Source organism: Dunckerocampus dactyliophorus, chromosome 14 (assembly GCF_027744805.1).
Source record: "Dunckerocampus dactyliophorus isolate RoL2022-P2 chromosome 14, RoL_Ddac_1.1, whole genome shotgun sequence".
Classification (NCBI taxonomy): Eukaryota; Metazoa; Chordata; class Actinopteri; order Syngnathiformes; family Syngnathidae; genus Dunckerocampus; species Dunckerocampus dactyliophorus.
In genome coordinates, this window is record NC_072832.1 from 16,072,996 (window position 1) to 16,091,329 (window position 18,334).

The 18,334-nt window shown below is 41.7% G+C and overlaps 3 protein-coding genes across 9 annotated transcripts; 2 read left to right on the forward strand and 1 right to left on the reverse strand.

The window, feature by feature from the left end:
- Positions 1–288: 288 nt before the first annotated feature.
- sfxn4 (sideroflexin 4) lies at positions 289–8,605 on the forward strand. 4 transcript variants are annotated; one of them, XR_008573589.1, is made up of 15 exons: positions 289–456; positions 565–630; positions 720–776; positions 861–887; positions 1,158–1,212; positions 2,006–2,031; positions 2,106–2,159; positions 2,244–2,306; positions 2,440–2,511; positions 2,895–2,985; positions 3,063–3,178; positions 3,847–3,932; positions 4,001–4,118; positions 4,191–4,363; positions 6,426–8,605. XR_008573589.1 is itself a non-coding variant. In XM_054798107.1 (14 exons), the coding sequence occupies exons 1-14, from the start codon at positions 418–420 to the stop codon at positions 4,266–4,268; spliced, it is 948 nt and encodes a 315-aa protein (XP_054654082.1). In that variant the 5' UTR covers positions 289–417; the 3' UTR covers positions 4,269–8,605. The 4 variants fall into 4 exon arrangements, 2 of the variants coding, with proteins under 2 accessions (XP_054654082.1, XP_054654083.1); XR_008573590.1 differs by having other exon boundaries at positions 4,191–4,334; XM_054798107.1 differs by having other exon boundaries at positions 4,191–8,605.
- Positions 1,391–10,006, reverse strand: dennd10 (DENN domain containing 10). 4 transcript variants are annotated; one of them, XM_054798104.1, is made up of 10 exons: positions 9,847–10,006; positions 9,713–9,767; positions 9,381–9,577; positions 8,793–8,872; positions 8,578–8,726; positions 8,317–8,428; positions 8,117–8,217; positions 6,569–6,676; positions 6,385–6,479; positions 1,391–6,324 (listed from the first exon to the last, which is right to left on the reverse strand). In XM_054798104.1, the coding sequence occupies exons 2-10, from the start codon at positions 9,756–9,758 to the stop codon at positions 6,157–6,159; spliced, it is 1,056 nt and encodes a 351-aa protein (XP_054654079.1). In that variant the 5' UTR covers positions 9,759–9,767; positions 9,847–10,006; the 3' UTR covers positions 1,391–6,156. The 4 variants fall into 4 exon arrangements, with proteins under 4 accessions (XP_054654079.1, XP_054654078.1, XP_054654081.1 ...); XM_054798103.1 differs by having other exon boundaries at positions 9,713–9,997; XM_054798106.1 differs by lacking the exons at positions 9,713–9,767; positions 9,847–10,006 and adding an exon at positions 9,242–9,294 and having other exon boundaries at positions 9,381–9,478.
- A 737-nt stretch (positions 10,007–10,743) lies between these two features.
- Positions 10,744–18,254, forward strand: eif3s10 (eukaryotic translation initiation factor 3, subunit 10 (theta)). The gene is made up of 22 exons (XM_054798100.1): positions 10,744–10,930; positions 11,264–11,454; positions 11,528–11,664; positions 11,762–11,925; positions 12,064–12,263; positions 12,578–12,786; positions 12,865–13,036; positions 13,211–13,315; positions 13,415–13,513; positions 13,605–13,721; positions 13,816–14,001; positions 14,116–14,463; positions 14,590–14,694; positions 14,768–14,881; positions 14,970–15,092; positions 15,175–15,328; positions 15,439–15,620; positions 15,700–15,779; positions 15,885–16,495; positions 16,752–16,878; positions 16,954–17,150; positions 17,469–18,254. The coding sequence occupies exons 1-22, from the start codon at positions 10,882–10,884 to the stop codon at positions 17,645–17,647; spliced, it is 3,849 nt and encodes a 1,282-aa protein (XP_054654075.1). The 5' UTR covers positions 10,744–10,881; the 3' UTR covers positions 17,648–18,254.
- The last annotated feature ends 80 nt before the right edge of the window (positions 18,255–18,334 follow it).

Here is an 18,334-nt window from a genome sequence, read left to right on the forward strand (position 1 = left end):
ATGAACCACAGTACAAAATGTCACGTAATATACAAATAAAAAAAACGAAATTACAGCTGCTTTCAAGATCTCAGTGAAGACTACATATTGTGTAAGATGTTTAAAATGAAGCTGCAATATAGCTTTGATTTTGGTTGAAATGAATTGTACATAATATACTAGTGTGTATATTTTGATGCTATTTGTAAAATCAAAGTTATTCACACAGTGGAGTCTCTTCGCTAAAGTGGACGATTTGGACTATTCTACTTTCCGATTGTCCCTGAACAAATACCTGAACACGTGACTGATCACGGAAGTTGTTTCAAAACGACCTCAAATAACATGGCATAAGTACATACATCTTCACCCAATGGACTGTGGTCATTTTAAGTACTAATTGAGTTGATAAGTAAATGACATTATCATATTATTACGATGGATGTCAACCTGTTGTACTGGAAAAGCCATGGGCAGGTAATTAAGCTGTAGTTGTGAAATGAAATTATTTCAAATTATATGGAGTTCTTTTCTTTCCTCCGATAGACATTTCTATTGATGGTTAACTTTATTTGTATATTTCAGTCTTTGTTTAGTCGTTTGAAGATCTGGCTGGATCTTTTGGATCCGTCCTCCTTGGGCGCCTCAGACGTGAGTATGAGCCACAGTATAGCAGTACAGTAGAGTAGTGCACCTGTAGTGATTGATTGGTATTGAACCGATGAACCTGCTCCCATCAGGCTGAAATACAAAAAGCCCGCACCTTTCTTGGAAGTGGGGAGACGGTCGGCAGAAAGGTTAGATATGCTGTGTGGTCACAAGTCGTTTCCACACTTGCTACAACAACTTTAGTTTTCTTTTTGCTCTGCTTCTTCCTGTAGGATGAATATGAATGGAACATCACCCTTGTAAGTACTTTAATGCAAGAGACGCTAGTCTGTATTAGCTGTTAAATACTGCACAGAGAAAACAATTTACCCAATTTTTACCTCTGTGATGCTATTTCAAGATTCAAGATTCAAGAGAGTTTTATTGTCATGTGCATAGTAATAGTATTTGATTGACATAATGCCATTTGTACACCATGTGTTCATATAATGTGTTTAAACACACATTTTCATTAGATTTAAATGGATTAATGTATGCTTCTTCTAAAAGTATTTATCATGGGTTTGCAGTCGTCCATCCATGCGGATTCTGGTTCAGTACTTCCACTAGTTTTCCGCCCTCCAGGTACAGTAATGTGCACAAAACTGATCATTTTTGGTAGATATTGGACTCTGAGGAATTGTGGACACATCAGTTGACTTGAGCAGCGTATGCATGCAAATATACAGTTACCCGGTCAAGCATTCGGACAGTGACAGTGCCTTAACACACCCCCACAATGGATTTGAAATCAAACTAAGTGTAGACTTTCAACTTGAATCAAATGCATTTCTTAAAAAATACAGCATTCTTTGAACAAATAAAACCAAAGTCAACTTAAAACAGTATGGAGAAGGAAAGGAATGGCTCATGATCCAAAGCATAGCACATCATGTGTCCAACATGGTCGAGGCGGTGTTATGGGATGGATATATGGCTGGTAATGGAACAGACTAACTCGTGTTTAATGATGATGTGACTATAGTAATCCCTCATCACGTTGCGCTTTGAATTTCAAGGCTTCACTCTATCACGGTTTTTCATAATATATTCATTTTAAAAATCATGCTGTTTCATAGTTGAATATGGCTTTTATTAGTTTAAAAGTATGCATATTTAAGCAAATTTTACATATATTTTTTGCCTAAATTAAGTAAATGAACTAATGGCTCTAATAACGTAAACTGTATTTCAAAAGTTGTAAATAGGTTTTCTATGCTCTAACTACGAAAATATTATTATTATTTATAAATAAGGAATCCTACTTTGCGGAAATTCACTTATCACGGTCGGGTCTGGAACCAATTAACCACGATAAATGAGGGATTACTGTATTGATAGTTCTTGCTTACTAACAATGTCACATTTTATTTTCCAGCATTTTTGCCAATAACAGTTCCTTTGGTACGTCTGCCCTCAGTCATTACACATGATAGTGTGGCGCTCCTTGGAGGCGTTTTTAACGTGTCTCTTTCTAGGTTGTTGGAAGCTTTCTGCCACACAGAAGCATCAAATCAGCCCTTTTCTGGCAGGTACAGACTCATCATATTAAACTGTGTCTTGTGACTTCCCACCTGATGCATATGAATGAAATAAATACCTGTACTTCCTTGCAGTTTTTACTACAGAGTTATACCGCCGGTTTCAACCACGCAAACAGAAATTCCTCCTCAGAGCAGGTACTATACTTTTGCACCACAATTAAAGGCCTAATAAACAAACGTACAGTACCTCCCTGTTTGACAGTTACGGTACAATGACGTCTTGTAAGGAATGAAGAGTTAGCACTGTCTGCTTATCTGCACCCACCAGCAGGGCCAGGCAGCGAAGGCGAATAAGCTCCTCTTGATAGCAGGGACGGTGTCGTATACAACGTGTGCAGGGGTGCGTACAAATTACTGCCCTAGATTGATTGTAAACTTTTTTGTACATGTACAGTCACAGCATTGACATTAGGCACACATGCTCAGTTTTACTGGTTCCCATACAAAAGGTGTATCAGTTAATACACCTTTTAAAGTGTAAAACTGCACTGTGCATCTTACTCAGAACCCTACGCCCACCCCCATGAAGTTACAAATATTAAAACTCTGGGTATGATGCGCAATAATAAACAGATTGCCATTATAATCTTTGATGTATCTTATATTGAATCTTATTGGACTGTACAAGTGTACCTAATTAAGTGAAGTGTTGATTGATTGATTGTATGTCCTTAAGTTTTGTTTTTTTTTTTTTTAATGGTATAATCTCCCTTTTGGTTGCAGGCCCTTCCTCAAATTATTGTGAGCCGACTGGGTTTAACAAGTCTAAGCATCCAGAATTTCTTCAGGTTTCTCGTACCCATCCCACTCTCAGGTTCATCATCTGTAAAATTCCATAAATATGATCGGAACATATATCGGAGCATGACTTGATCGTGTCGCTCCCAATAGCTGCTCTTGCCTTCTTCAACGTGATTACTGTCAGAGGGGAGGAGTCTGAAAGTGGAATCCAAGTGTTTGATTCCAATGGGAATCCTGTTGGCGTCTCTAAAGCAGCAGCAAAGAAGGTAAAAGAGGAGCAAACACAAATGTTGCATGATGGTTGTTTGCTATACAGTAATCCCTAACCATTTCACACTTCGAATTTCACGGCTTCACTCTACTTGATCTTTCAAACATATATATCATGCTGTTTCATGGTTGAATTTGGCCAGCTTCTAATCCCCCCCCCAAAAATTGTATTACATATTTTTGCGAAATTAAGCATTTTCAAGCATGAAAATATCTAAATGAACTAAAATACAAATATAAGCCATTCAGAAGACACACTCAAAGACGTTGTGATGATCTGTAGTATTCTACACTGGTCGTTAGGTGTCAGTAATGTTACTATAATGTTCAGTGAGACACACAAGCACCAGACTTGATCGCCGGAAGAAAAGGCACATGTCAAGCTAAAGCACTACTGTGAACTCCTGAGGTCACTTCCTGTCCATACCACCACAACACATTAACAAGGTGACTATCGGGCTGTTTTTTCATATTAAGAGGGCTCTAATAATCTTAGAAACTATATTTAGAAGGTCGGAAACCAGCTTTCTATGTTCTATTAAAATATTCTATTTATAAAGAAGGAATCCTACTTGGCGGAAATTAAATTATCACGGTCCAGTCTGGAACCCATTAAGTGATAAACGAGAGATTATTGTATTAAATGGTTTTGTTGTTGTCTCAGGCTGTGATGGAAACTGCGTGGTCAAGAGCAGCGCTGTTTGGCACAACTGTTGCTGTTCCTAATCTCCTGGTTTCAGTCTTAGAGAGGTCAGTTGACTCTTATTTCAATCACCTGATTAGAATTGTCAGTGAACTAAGCAGTTTCTGTCCTTAAGAACAAGACTTTTCCAGAGAAACACCCTGCTGGTTGCTCCTATCCGTCACCTAAGTGTAGCGTTAGTCTTCGGCCTGATGATCCCGCTGTCCTTCAGTCTCTTCCCTCAGTTGGGAATGGTAAGATTGTGGTTCAGTCGTTCTACTAGATAGATTTACAGTACTTCAGCTGACACTGATCTTGTTTTCCAGATAAGAAAAGAAAATGTTGAGAAAGAGCTGCAAGCAAAGGCTGCTGAAGGATGGTTATTCTATCACCGAGGACTCTGAGCGACAGTTTAACACAACGGAACCTAGCAGGCTTGGACCCAGCTCCTTTTCTGGCTGTAACTTAGAGTAAATCCAAAGCACAACAGTTTTGAAAAGTAAATTTATTCATTAGAATATTCTGAGCTTTTAAAGATACCACATTTTTTCATAAAAATACATTTAACTCTCCCCTGTTATGTCAAGAATCAGAGGCACTGTATTCTGTCTAAAATAATACTGAGACGCTAAACCATCCCACCAGTCTATTAATAATACAAAAAATATTAGAAGTTGGATAGAGTCAATGTCCATCTGTGGGAATGGAAGAATCAGTTGTTTGATCAGATTGTTGCCCTTAAACACTTAAGGGCAACAAAACTTGACTAATGCTGATCATCACTATGCTCACTAATTACGTACCTATAACTAATACCTTATGCTTTTCATGTATGAGACAGTCAGACCCTACCAAGCGAGTGATGATAAAAATGTAGAGATTTTTCTTTTTTAAAAACACTATAGGTGGTCCTCTGTTTATGATGTTTTGTGATAATCGATAAATTCATTAAAAACAGAATTTTGGTCCGTAAACACGTGACTCGCTCAAGAACTAGTTACGGTGCTCGCCGGCCGGAAGAATACATGCCACTCGCAGCAAACGACTGCATGTGTGCCTTGTGCTGGGTGGAGGAACACAGTGTGTGCCTGCACAGCAACACTGAGGAAGAATAACATCTCTTATTAACTTTTTTGACTACATTATGTCTACCAAGCGGCAGCGTGCCAAAGAAAAAGAAAGCCATCACCATGAAAGTGAAAATGAACATCATAAAAATCTCAAAGAGAGTAGATACGACCAGCAATATCGGCCACTCTTTTGGTCATGACCATCATTAAGGATAAACAAAGAATGCTAGAAGGGTCATGGATTCTGTGCACTGTTACAAGGAGATCTGGGAGGAGAAAAGGATGTTATCCTTTCAGACGAGCCTGGGATAATATTTTAAGAAGGTAGGAAGGCCTGGTAGTACAACCACAGGGATACACGTAAGGAGTTGTTCTCTTTTTATTATTGCTTCATTTAATGCTTGTATTTAATTATTTTCTTCGTCGATTAATCGTAAGCTTGTTTGGATTTACCCCTAGACGAACATGAACCAAACACAAACAGTGTGTGGTTTGGTCCGCAACTTATCATAAGAGAGGCAAAAATGTCAATCACTGTTTTCCAAAGTCAAAGTTGATGAGTGTGAATATCTTGTTTTGCTTACAACACAAAGATAACAGGTCTGCTTTCATGGATGACTAACGAAATGAAAAGAAATACTCACCTTTTGGAGGCTGAAACATTGGATTTTTACATTTTTAAATCAAAATACAATTAATTGGATAATTGATTACAGTGTTGCAGCTTACTTGTATTTAATCTTCTTGTTACTGTACTTTATTTGTCCTTTGTGTGTTCTGTGTACAGTGTGAGTGACTTGGGAGTTACTGTAATTTAGGTACAAGTTGCGACTTACACTAAAACGTGACTTACATCACTGTGTAGGAATAGAACTCGTTTGTAGTCAGAGGACCACCTGTACTTGGGGAATTTGCTGGGAACTACTTAGAACTGTGGATTAGTATGTTTTTGTTTCTGGTGTTTAGTTGAGAAAAACAAGCTAGCCTACATAAAAATGAGGCACAAAGTAGTAGTTGTCAAACATAGAACACAGAGGTTACGCAGTTATTTGCAGAAAAAAATAAAAATTCTGGGTTTGTTTTTCTGTCTTGGAATTTGAGGTCAGGAAGAAACATTTTTGGATGTCATATGTGACACACCGGCACACTGTGTACGGTCATAAAAATAGTCGGTGCAGTGGTGGCAGCGGTACCTGTCACTACGCAGCGTCCCAAAGCAGGCTCATATGCATAAAATCTGCTCAGCAGCCGCTAGATGAAACAGGAAGTTTTCCGTTGCCGGGGGGAAGTGATGCTGCTGTAAATGTTCCAGGGTGAGTTTAGAGCGTTCACACTCATCTGCCAGGGCCCTCAAATGAGCAAGTATCTGTTTGGTCTTGATGGAAATGTCCTGCAATTGAACATATGAACATCATGTTTGGAGAAATGAAACCAAACACACAATTTTTACCTTAATGACTTGACTGTCTGACTTCTCTGTGTCCTCTGCAGACTGGACGATAAGGTGTCCGATGTCCTTGTGTAACTTCCCCATCATCATGGATTCTGTGTTGGAACAAAACAACGTCCTACTCACTGGGGTCAAAACGCTCATCGGGATATTGTTTTGTTTTTTTCTCGAAATAGGACAGCACCTTTGGCACCCTGAGACACTGTGATGGTGCTCTCTGGGAGGTTCACATACACATCAAACAGGTCCAATCTGTTGCTCACTTCTGGATCAACAAATCCTGCTATATACACTGTAGAGAATAAAAACATCACACTTAAGACTGATGTCCGTTACATGAGAAAGGAAACGTTAGCGGTATCACCATCACAACACAAAATTCATCAGATCGGAAAAAGAACAAGATATTTAAAACCTAAGTAAGACTCGTACTCGTGTGTTGCTGCAAATGTGTTCCGGTGAGTTGAGAGTTGAGTTTTAGCTTTGCCTGAGTTATAGCCGCAACAGTAGCTCGCGTTAGGGATTATTTTGCCTGTTTTGACTTAATTCCAACCTGCAATAAAAGCCTGTTGTTCCAGAGATGAAGTCTGATGCTTGTGCGCCTGAACATTACCGACACCTAGTGACCAGTCTAAAATACTACATATCATCACAGCGTCTTTGAACGTGTCTTCTGAATTCATTTAGCCGTTTGCTTAATTTGCTTAAATATGTTTTACTAATAACAGGCCATATTCAACCACAAAACAGCATGTTTTATTAATAATATATTTTTGACAAACCGTAATAGAGTGAAGCCGTGAAATTCAAAGCGCCAAGTGGCAAGGGACGACTTCGCACGTGGAACGCACAATGTAGCTGCACCGCACGGACTATACGGATATCGAAATAAACGCTTACACACTGACATAACTGCATACTTTCTGCATGTTGCTTGTGTTGTTTTTGGTTGCACCATGAATGAGTATCCACTGACTTTGACGCGACATCGTGAGGAAGACTCCTCTAGATGCTCATTTGCTCTCAGCGTTTTTTACCTGAATTTAAGTCTTTTACTGAAAGATACAGCCATCCCATCAGTCGGCATCCCAGTGAGAGAGGACAATGTAAGTGACTTTTTTTATTATGCTCTTATTTTGTCCATGAAACATTTAGCGCAAGCGCTACATGATAACGCTATGAGAATGGCTTTGTGTTTCGCTATAGCTGGATCTGCCTAGCACCCAGCAACGTTATTCTACGCCTGGGCGGAGCAAAAGTAAAAAGTAGTTGTCGGCAGCGGCTCACACAAATTTTGCCATGGTTAGTAGTAGCAAACGCTCTCTCTATGCTGCTGTTGTTGACGGACGTAGCGTTCTTTGCTATGGGCTCTGTGAAATTAATACGTCCAGAAAGGAAGCTCCGGTAATACTTAAAATGACCAAAATACGGAAAAATACTGTAAGTATTACATGCTATCATGAACGTACCTGTTACTATGTAGTCACAGCATGTACAGTATATAAAATGTTGGAGGTGTTTTAATAGAGTGCTTTGTAGACGGAATAGGTGTAGCCCATTACGTGCATTAATTAGCTGCCTCTTTTTAGCTGTTTTTATACCTTTAGAACGCACAGAAGGAGAAAGACGTGTGTTCATGTCTCACATCAGAATTGTGGACGATAGGAAAAATTCCAAAAAAAAAAGCAAAATTTTCCTTTAAGCAAAGCAAATGAAGCAGAAACTTCCTCACCAGGACATTTAGTGAGATGCTCTAGTTCAGTATCAGTCAGGTGCACATATGGATGCAGAATGGACCAGTCTTTCCTGTGCCACGTTAAGGCCGGAAGAACTCTAAAGTGGGTACAAATTTAAGATTAACAGTTGAGAATGTCCATCTAAATATACTGCAGTCAAAATTCCACTTAAGTGATTGGATGGATTTTTTTGTACCTTGTGAACTCCAACAAGGCTTCAATTCGAGGATGGTGGACAACAATCCTCTTTTTCAGCATGACGGCAGTGTACAGGATAATGGTCTCCATGCCAAACTGAGACACCACATCTGGGTTCAAATACACACATGGTTACAGATTGACTTCTTTTCAGTCAGGCAATGTGGTAACGTGCCATATGTATAATTTATATCACTTCCAATTGATATAAAGGGATGAAACCGAGCAGAAGTCACATTTTACAGCTGAGACGTCTCACCTTTGATTGAACCTGCCAGGAACGCCTTCTGAACATCGTGGTCCTTGATTAGAAATGAGCCGTTCTCTTCACTCTGACAAACACCTTTGGTGAGGACAGTGATGTAGGCCTCCATCATTTTCACTGGACTGCCATATTTGATGTACATCCTGAATAACACATCAAGTTAGCATAGAAGGCCCTCCTTTAACGGAATTGCTAGATGAATGCTGTACCTGCACAGTATCCGATTGAGTGCTGCATATTTCTCAGGGTTGAAGTCTTTTGCTGTTACTACCACTGAAAAATGAGTAACCTACACAACGGACATAACAGATGAAACACCGAAATAAAGCAAATGATGTGTTGTTATGAAAGGGTGAGAGTGGTAAGCAAGTACGGCTGCACGATTCTGCAAAAAATATGAATCACGATTGTCTTGCTTAGTTTTGAGGTTCTAATTCTCTGGAACAATTTTTTCACATATAATACTGTAGAAGTGAACAGAAAAATACAGCAAGTCGAAGGCATGGCGAGCTAGCTGCACATAATAAAGAGAAGTCAAAAGAAAAGTAAACTACTTAATGCAATCCCTCCTCCCGCAAGCTGATGAATGAAAGCTAGCGAGGCTCGCCAGTGGCGTTCACGGTCAATGACTAGAACCAGGGCAGCGGCGCCAACTCACCCTGGCTAGGCGAGCAGGAAGTGCTGGCCATCATGCCACAGTGCAGTGTGAGCCTTTCAGTAAAATGGCAGCATTTGTTTGTGACACAGCTCGAAATTTGATCGCAAGTTAGTGTGCATCAAGATTTTTTTTTTCTTACCTTTTTTAGAGCTGTAGGTTCCTGTACTTCCAGTGTGCTGATGTAATACCAAGTACGACTGAACTGGCCAAACACAAATGTGTGAAAGTCTTCATTGCCCTGTGTCAGACAGCACTTGCTGAGCAGGACCTGTCTCAGTTGTGAGCCCACAGAGGGATAGCACCAGACCCACAGAGTGTCTCCATTCACATCTTTTTCTGGGGACATGATACACACTTGGTAAATATATGGAATGCTTGCATCACACTACTCTCATGTGATTCTGCTGCACAACCTGTGTGCTCCTCGCTCGAAGAAACGTCCAAGTAAAACAAATAAGAATGTTTACTTACCAATCAATCCGACGCTTAGCATACACTGTGTTTCAGTTGCTGCCATATTCCATGCCTGGTTGATGAGTTAAAAGTAACCACAAATTAACTCAAACACAAACAACACAAAACATAAAAATGCAACGGGCAGGTACCCCGAAAGCTCTTGCAATATACAAACACTCGAAATGGATGATGCACGGATGCAATAGCACCTTAAACGTGCTGAATTTTGTGTATTATTGTTACTGCTGTCAACAGACTTTTTCCCCCCTCTAAGGGCGACTCTCTTCCTTCTTCCGGCGCGACTGTCAGGCCTACTCACAACCAATCACAAGTGACGTAACAGATGCATTCAATGTCATATATAAAATGTGGTGCTTTTCAATAGTACTTGACGTGAGGGTTTCACAGTAATAACTGTTGAAGCTTTAAATGCACATTAAAAACTTTAGCTATAATTACTGAGTTATACCCTTTGACATTTTTTATATTTTCATGTTCTTATATATTTACATATAAATACTGTTTGGAACAATAGGACTATATAGCATGTTGTGTAATGTAAATTACATTTAATAAAAGGAAAATCCGCGTTTAATAAAAATAACTGAGTTTTCACGAACGCACCACAAATGTTCTACATACGGGTATTCTCTGTCGCCCACATTTGCCAGATTTGTTGAAAAATCCCCATTTGGTAAGTGTAAGTTTCATAACGCATACAATTCAAAATACACTTCAATAATGTTTAAATCTTAAAGTATTAGAATGGCACATAATAGACGAGATTGAGTGTAAACTCATTACGTTTAGTTCAACCATAAAAGCATTAAAACAGTATATAAAAATTTTCGCTTATAATAATCAAGTAGGCTGCAGCAGCAAGGTGCATAATGTTGTCGTATAAATGGATGAGTGCTCAAAACTCTGCTCATTTTATGTCAACGTCTTAAAATTATGTTTGCTGTTTCAGCAAGGATAACGTATGCTTATGATGAGCAGTTTTTGTTGTTTTAATGGGGATTGAGTTTCACCTACTTGGCAACCCATGCTAGGCCGCTCACGAGGTTCTTCTTTTCTCAGGCACCACCTTTTCCGTGCGCGAGTCTGTGGCCTGGATGGACTGGTGAATTCTGTCAAAATTCACATAAGTTCGGCGATTTGTGTTGTACAAGAAAACCACCAAAATGCCGGCGTATTTTCAGCGCCCAGAGAATGCACTCAAACGAGCAAATGGTAAGTAGAAATAGTATTGTCATTACACACATGCTAACGGTCATGTGAGCCGACATTAGCCTTCAAAGCCTCGTCACCCAAAGCGGAGCTAAATGCTAGCTTGCATGGCGCGGATGTAACCGCGGCTAGCGTACGTGCTAGCTAACAGCTAATCAGCAAGGCCAATCTCTTGGCTTGCCAAGTATCGAGTTATAGATCAATAAACCATTTTAGGTTGACAGTCGAAAATAATGGTGCTAAGTCAAGTTGTTCGATGGGCCCATCTATGTACTATGGAAATGTGCTAATTATTGGAAAGTCATTTTGGCTGATTCGCTTGTCTGTAATACCCAGAATTTCTGGAAGTTGGCAAGAAACAACCAGCCTTGGATGTTCTGTACGATGTCATCAAGAGCAAGAAGCATCGAACATGGCAGAAGATCCACGAGCCCATTATGCTCAAATACCTGGAGCTTTGCGTGGATCTTCGCAAGAGCCACCTGGCAAAGGAAGGCCTCTACCAGTACAAAAACATCTGCCAGCAGGTGCTGTTCACACTTGTCACTACATGTGTGATTTTGTTAGGGAGGTTAACTGTTGTTTTGACTGGCCCATCAGGTGAACATCAAATCTCTAGAGGATGTGGTTAGGGCTTACTTGAAGCTGGCAGAGGACAAGACTGAAACAGCTAAAGAGGAGTCACAGCAGATGGTCCTGGACATTGAGGATCTGGACAACATCCAGACTCCAGAGAGGTGAGATGGCAGCTATGGGTATACTGCAAGTAGTGTTTTGTTAGTTCTTAGTAAACGGATGAAACTTGGTGACATGAGCTTGGTTGTGTAACTTCAGTGTGCTCCTGAGTGCCGTGAGTGGAGAGGACACTCAGGATCGTACGGATCGCCTGCTGCTCACTCCCTGGGTGAAATTTTTGTGGGAGTCTTACCGTCAGTGCCTGGACCTGCTTCGGAACAACTCCAAGGTGGAGCGCCTTTACCATGACATCGCCCAGCAAGGTAATAACCAAAATTATTTGATTTATAAATAAATCTTACTTAATCTTACATAAATTGACTTTGCCGGGTCTGGAACCAATTAACTGCCAAAAATTTGAGATTATCATACTTGCTTTAAGCGTCTTATCTCTTTTGCAGCATTCAAGTTCTGCCTTCAGTACACCCGGAAAGCAGAGTTTCGCAAGCTGTGTGACAACCTGCGAATGCATCTGGGCCAGATCCAGCGACACCACAACCAGAGTACTGCCATCAACTTGAACAACCCTGAGAGTCAGTCTATGCACCTGGAGACACGTTTGGTGCAGCTTGACAGTGCCATAAGCATGGAGCTCTGGCAGGTTTGTCTATCAGCACTGAATCTCTTAGCGGAATATGCTATAATCATTCACTACCATTACAATGCAATCTTAAAAGTCAACCACAATCTCTAGTGGGATGCTGGTTGACCTCCAAATGTTCCCGTAGTAATACAATTGAAATAACTGGTTACAGAGTTAATCTGACATTTATAACACTTAACCACTGTCTAATAAAAATGAAAGCAATGCTACTTTTGATGAGTAATGAGGGAGATGCGGCATTTAAGTGGAGCGGGAGCATTGCTGAATTCTGGGTCACTTTTTGCATCTCTGTTTTTGGCTTCTCTTTCCAGGAAGCATTCAAGGCGGTGGAGGACATCCATGGTTTGTTTGCTCTTTCCAAGAAACCACCAAAGCCTCAGCTTATGGCCAACTACTACAACAAGGTGTCTACTGTGTTTTGGAAATCTGGAAATGCTCTTTTCCATGCTGGCACCCTCCATCGGCTTTATCATCTTTCCAGAGAGATGCGCAAGAATCTCACTCAAGAGGAAATGCAAAGGTATCTAATTTGTTTTGCAGTTTTGCTTGCTGGAAACCATTTAGGTTTTTGTTAATGCCTCTTTTTCTCCACCCTCAGGATGTCCACTAGAGTCCTTCTGGCTACTCTGTCCATTCCCATCACCCCTGAGCGCACAGATATTGCTCGACTTTTGGATATGGATGGTATCATTGTGGAAAAACACCGCCGGCTGGCAACCTTACTGGGCCTACAGGCGCCACCAACCCGCCAAAGTCTGATCAATGACATGGTGCGTTATTTGTATGAGACACTTATTTTGAGATAATCGTTTTTTGATGACTTAATGCCATAGTAATCTTTTTCTTGCTTTGAAAGAACCCTTAAAAGGATTTATACCCAATTTAGTTTGTAAAACTTCTGTCTTGGAGATCTGGAAAGACTTAAATTATAACATGCCTTCCAGGTGAGATTTAACTTGTTGCAGTATGTGGTACCCGAAGTGAAGGAACTTCACAACTGGCTTGAAGTTGACTTCCATCCCTTGAAGCTCAGTGGAAGAGTAACCAAGGTGAACATTCTGAGAGCAACAAATCTAATTAGATCAATATTGTACAATACATTGTTTTAATGTCGACATATTCCAACCACAAACAACGTGTATTCCTAGGTACTGAATTGGGTGAGAGATCAGGGTGAGAAGGAGGCTGAGCTACAGCAGTATGTGCCACACCTCCAAAATAACACCATCTTGCGTCTCCTGCAACAAGTAATTGTTTGATTCTCTTGGAAATGCTTCACTTTCACAAACACACCTTTTACTTTGCTAGTTACATGTTTGTGTGTCTAATTTATATTAGGTCGCACAGATCTATCAGAGCATTGAGTTCAGTCGTCTGGCCTCTCTTGTTCCTTTCGTGGATGCTTTCCAGCTGGAACGCTCTATTGTGGATGCTGCGAGGCACTGTGATCTGCAGGTAAGATCAGAATCACAGGCTGCGTCTGTTACATGTGACAACAAAATAATTTAAAAATTGATCCTGTCATTTAAACCTGTGTTTCATTACAAAGGTCCGAATTGACCACAGCTCTCGGACATTAAGTTTCGGATCTGACCTGAATTACTCGACAAAGGAGGATGCTCCAGTTGGGCCCTTCCTGCAAAACATGCCCTCTGAGCAAATAAGGAACCAGCTGACTGCTATGTCTGCCTCTTTAGCTAAGGCCCTGCAGGTCATCAAACCTCCCTCCACGCTGGTGAGCTCACTCTCCTGTGGCATTGGATATTTTTATATTTGGAGTTTTATATTTAAGTGTCACATCACTCCTCATATCACAAGTAGTTTAACTGATCATGTTTGTTTCTTTCAGCAAGAGCGTGAGGAGCAGAGCCAGCAGGCCATAGCAGCTTATTTGAAAAATGCTCGCAAAGACCATCAGCGCATCCTGGCTCGCAGGCAGACTATTGAGGAGCGTAAGGAGCGTCTGGAGAGCTTGAACATCCAGCGTGAGAAGGAGGAACTAGAGCAGCGGGAGGCAGAGTTGCAGAAGGTCCGCAAGGCGGAGGAGGAACGCCTGCGCCAGGAGGCTAAAGAGAGGGAGAAGGAGCGAATTATGCAAGAGCATGAGCAGATCAAGAAAAAGACAGTGCGTGAGCGCCTGGAGCAAATTAAGAAGACTGAGTTGGGAGCCAAGGCCTTTAAAGATATTGACATTGAGGTAAAGTATAACTTGCACGACACTAGTGGCTTATATATATGATCTCCATATTGCAGCAAGATGTCAGTTTTGTTTTTTAATTTTTTTTTGTTTTTATTTTTTTTTACATACATTATATTCTTGCAGAATCTGGAGGAACTGGATCCTGACTTCATCATGGCTAAGCAGGTGGAGCAGCTAGAGAAGGAGAAGAAAGAACTTCAAGAGCGTCTGAAGAACCAGGAGAAGAAGGTAATGCAGAGATGTGTATTAGCAACATGTCACTGACCTCTGCACAGGACACCAACATTGTTTCTCTTTGCAGATTGACTACTTTGAGAGAGCAAAACGACTTGAGGAAATTCCTCTTATCAAAAAGGCCTATGAGGAGCAGCGTGTCAAGGACATGGAATTGTGGGAGCTCCAGGAAGAGGAGAGGGTGTGTTTTAAAGAAAAATGCAACAGGAATAAAAAGTACATATACTACAGTAAATTGCAGATTTTACTTGTTTACTTTGTTTTTATAGATCAGTAACATGAAAGTGGAGCGGGAGAAGGCTCTGGAGCACAAGAAGCGCATGTCTCGCATGATGGAGGATAAGGAAAACTTTTTGTCCAAAATAACAGCTGCTCGTAGCTTTATTTATGAGGTGAGATAAAGTACACCCTTTACCTACTCAGTACTAATATCGCAGTAGCACACTTAAAATGTTCTTGGCTTTCTTTTTGTAGGAGAAACTGAAGGCATTCCAGGAGCGCCTGGTGGAAGAGAGGAGAAGTCGTCTGGAGGAAAGGAAGAGGCAGCGTAAAGAGGACAGACGTAAGGCTTATTACCTCCAGAAAGAGGAAGAAGCACAGCGTATCCATGAGGAACAACTCAAAAAAGGTCATTTGCGTTTCTACTCTCGAACGTACAATACTGTGGCTCTATAAATTGTGTCTTCTATTGATACTATCAATAGACGCAATCACACATTTGGTGTGTTTCTTTCTTAGAGCGTGAGGAGCGCGAACGTCTTGAACAGGAGCAGCGAGAGGAGGAGGAGCGGGAGTATCAGGAGCGCCTCCGCAAGCTTGAAGAGCAGGAACGAAAGCAACGTGCTCGCCAGCAAGAGATTGAAGAGCGTGAGCGCCGTCGTGAAGAGGAGAGACGCAGTGCCCCAGAGGAGAAAGCCAAGGTTTGTCTGATCCTGGTTTTTGCGATACATTGTCTTTGAGATGGGTAAATGGCACAGTATATGTCATTGTTATAAACAGGACTGGGGTGAAAAGGAGGAGGGAGGATGGCGGAAGCGCACTGAGCCAGAATCAGAATGGCGTCGTCCTGTACCCGACAGGTGGGTTGAGCTAGACATCATCACTTCTCACACCAAATCACTTTCATATTTCTTCATGCTCGTGGTTTGAATCTGTACTGTTATATACCTGGGCTGTCTTTGCAGGGACTGGAGACAAGAAGGTCGCAATGATGACGAGGAGAGAGAGATGCCCTACCGACGAGGAGAGGGTCTGCGCCGAGGTGGAGATGATAGAGGACCTCGGAGAGGTTTTGACGATGATCGAGGTCCTAGGCGTGCCTTTGATGACGACAGGGGTCAACGTAGGGGCGTGGATGACGACAGGGGTCCACGTAGAGGCGTGGACGACGACAGGGGTCCACGTAGAGGCGTGGACGACGACAGGGGTCCACGTAGAGGCGTGGACGACGACAGGGGTCCTCGTAGGGGCGTGGACGACGACAGGGGTCCTCGTAGGGGATTGGAGGACGACAGGGGTCCTCGTAGGGGCATGGAGGACGACAGGGGTCCTCGTAGGGGCATGGAGGACGACAGGGGTCCTCGTAGGGGAATGGAGGACGACAGGGGTCCTCGTAGGGGAATGGAGGACGACAGGGGTCCTCGTAGGGGCATGGATGACTCCAGGGGTCCCAGGCGTGATGATGATTGGGGACCCAGAAGAGGAGGAGATGATGACAGGGGTGGAAGAAGAGGAGAAGATGGCCAGCGTCGTGGTGTAGATGACTCCAAACCCTGGAAGCCGCTCAGTCGACCAGGTAAGCATTTACCCTTGAGTTTCCTATCAAAAAAGATAAAGCAACAAAGATAATTGTTCGGTAGCTTGATTTGAGATGAATGGGAATCAAGCGTTGCAAATTGTGCCAAGCGGTATGCCAGGTTAGCATTAGGTATTTCACTCTTCTACTTTCAACAGTTTGAAATTCCAAACCATTTCAATCCCAGCTGTAATAGTGGTGCCTCCTCTCATGCTTGATTTTTGTGTCAATATGTCAAACTTAAATCTTACTGCAGGTGGCTGGCGTGAGCGGGAGAAGGCAAGGGAGGAAAGCTGGGGTCCTCCTCGCGGTGGTAACCATGATGGTCGAGATGACGACGACAGAGAGGAACGATCCAGTGACCGCTTCAGAGATCGTCCCAAGTGAGGCACCAGAATAAGTGCAAACAAATGATACTTTTGTATGTAAAGATTGTTAAACGGTGCATGCGTTTCAAGAGAGGAGAATACATGGAGGAGAGCAGAAGAAGGAGGCAGTTGGAGAGATTCTCGCAGAGAAGATGCTGATCGTGATGACCGCCGTGGCGATCGTGATGACCGTCGTGACCGAGACGACCGTCGCGATGATCGCCGACGTGATAGAGATCGCCGTGATGATCTTCAGCAGAGAGGCCCACCAAGAGATCAAAATGATGGTAAGCATATTGTAATAGACAGTATACCACTCTTTCTTTACACTTATCCCTGAATGGCTTTACTGGAAAAGGGATCTCATCACACATTTTTAAGTGCCATAGCTGTGATATATATATATATATTTTTTAATCTTTATAATACAATTGTAAAAATTGTGGGAGTGTAAGTCATCAAAATACCTTCCCTTTTAAAGCAGGTGAGCCATTATTGAAGGCAGCCAGTAGGTGGCATCATTTGCCTGTGACATTACTGTTCAAACAGCTCAACTCTGAATAGATATTGTTGTATAGTCTTTTCTGATAACCTTGCTTGGACAGGAGGCACCTGGCGTCGTGGAGGTGACGACAAGCGTGAGGAACGGGAAAGGCCCAGGGAGAGAGAGCGGGAGCGCGACCGAGAGGCTGAGGGAGAGAAGAACTGGCGTTCCGACAAAGATAACGCTCGTCGCACGAAGAACGAGATCGATGATGATGGTTGGACCACTGTACGCCGCTGAATTCCATCGTCCCCAAATTCACTTAAAAAAATATAATTGATATTGCTCAAATTTCAGAATAACCTTCAATATCTCATCCTTCATTTAGCAAAATACAAGCCTCTGATACGCTCTGTATTACTTTCAGAAGGGGTTCCCTGGGGGTGTTTTTTTTTTTTTTTAAATACTTGTAGACTTTAAGCAGTTTTGACTCATTGTGAGCCCTCGTTGTCGACATGACTGCCCCCTAGTTGATAGGAGTGTTACTATTAAAAAAAATACACATAAAAGAAATATCTAGCCTCACACCCAACCTCAGATCTCAATGCAAACTCAGCGAATCACCAACTGCCTCTTTTAAACTCTTAATCTAGATGTTACACGTTGGCACGACACAAATGCTATTTGCTTCAGCTTCTCTTTAGTGTCTCAGATGCTTCCTAATATGTTAAATGAGTGAAATACCACATTTGAAGTGCATGATTAGAGTATTAAATTTGTGTCATCTGATACAGTTTGTGCTTCTATCTCACTGCATTCAATAGTGTCACACTATGTTGCATGTGAATTGATAAAAGCCTTTATTAAAATGTTTGCTCTCCAAGGTTTGGTTGTTTTATTGTCAAGGGTGTCTTGACACAAAGACACAAGCTCAATATGGACAACACTGATTATGTCAGAAGGGGAAACACCACATTTAAAGGCTTC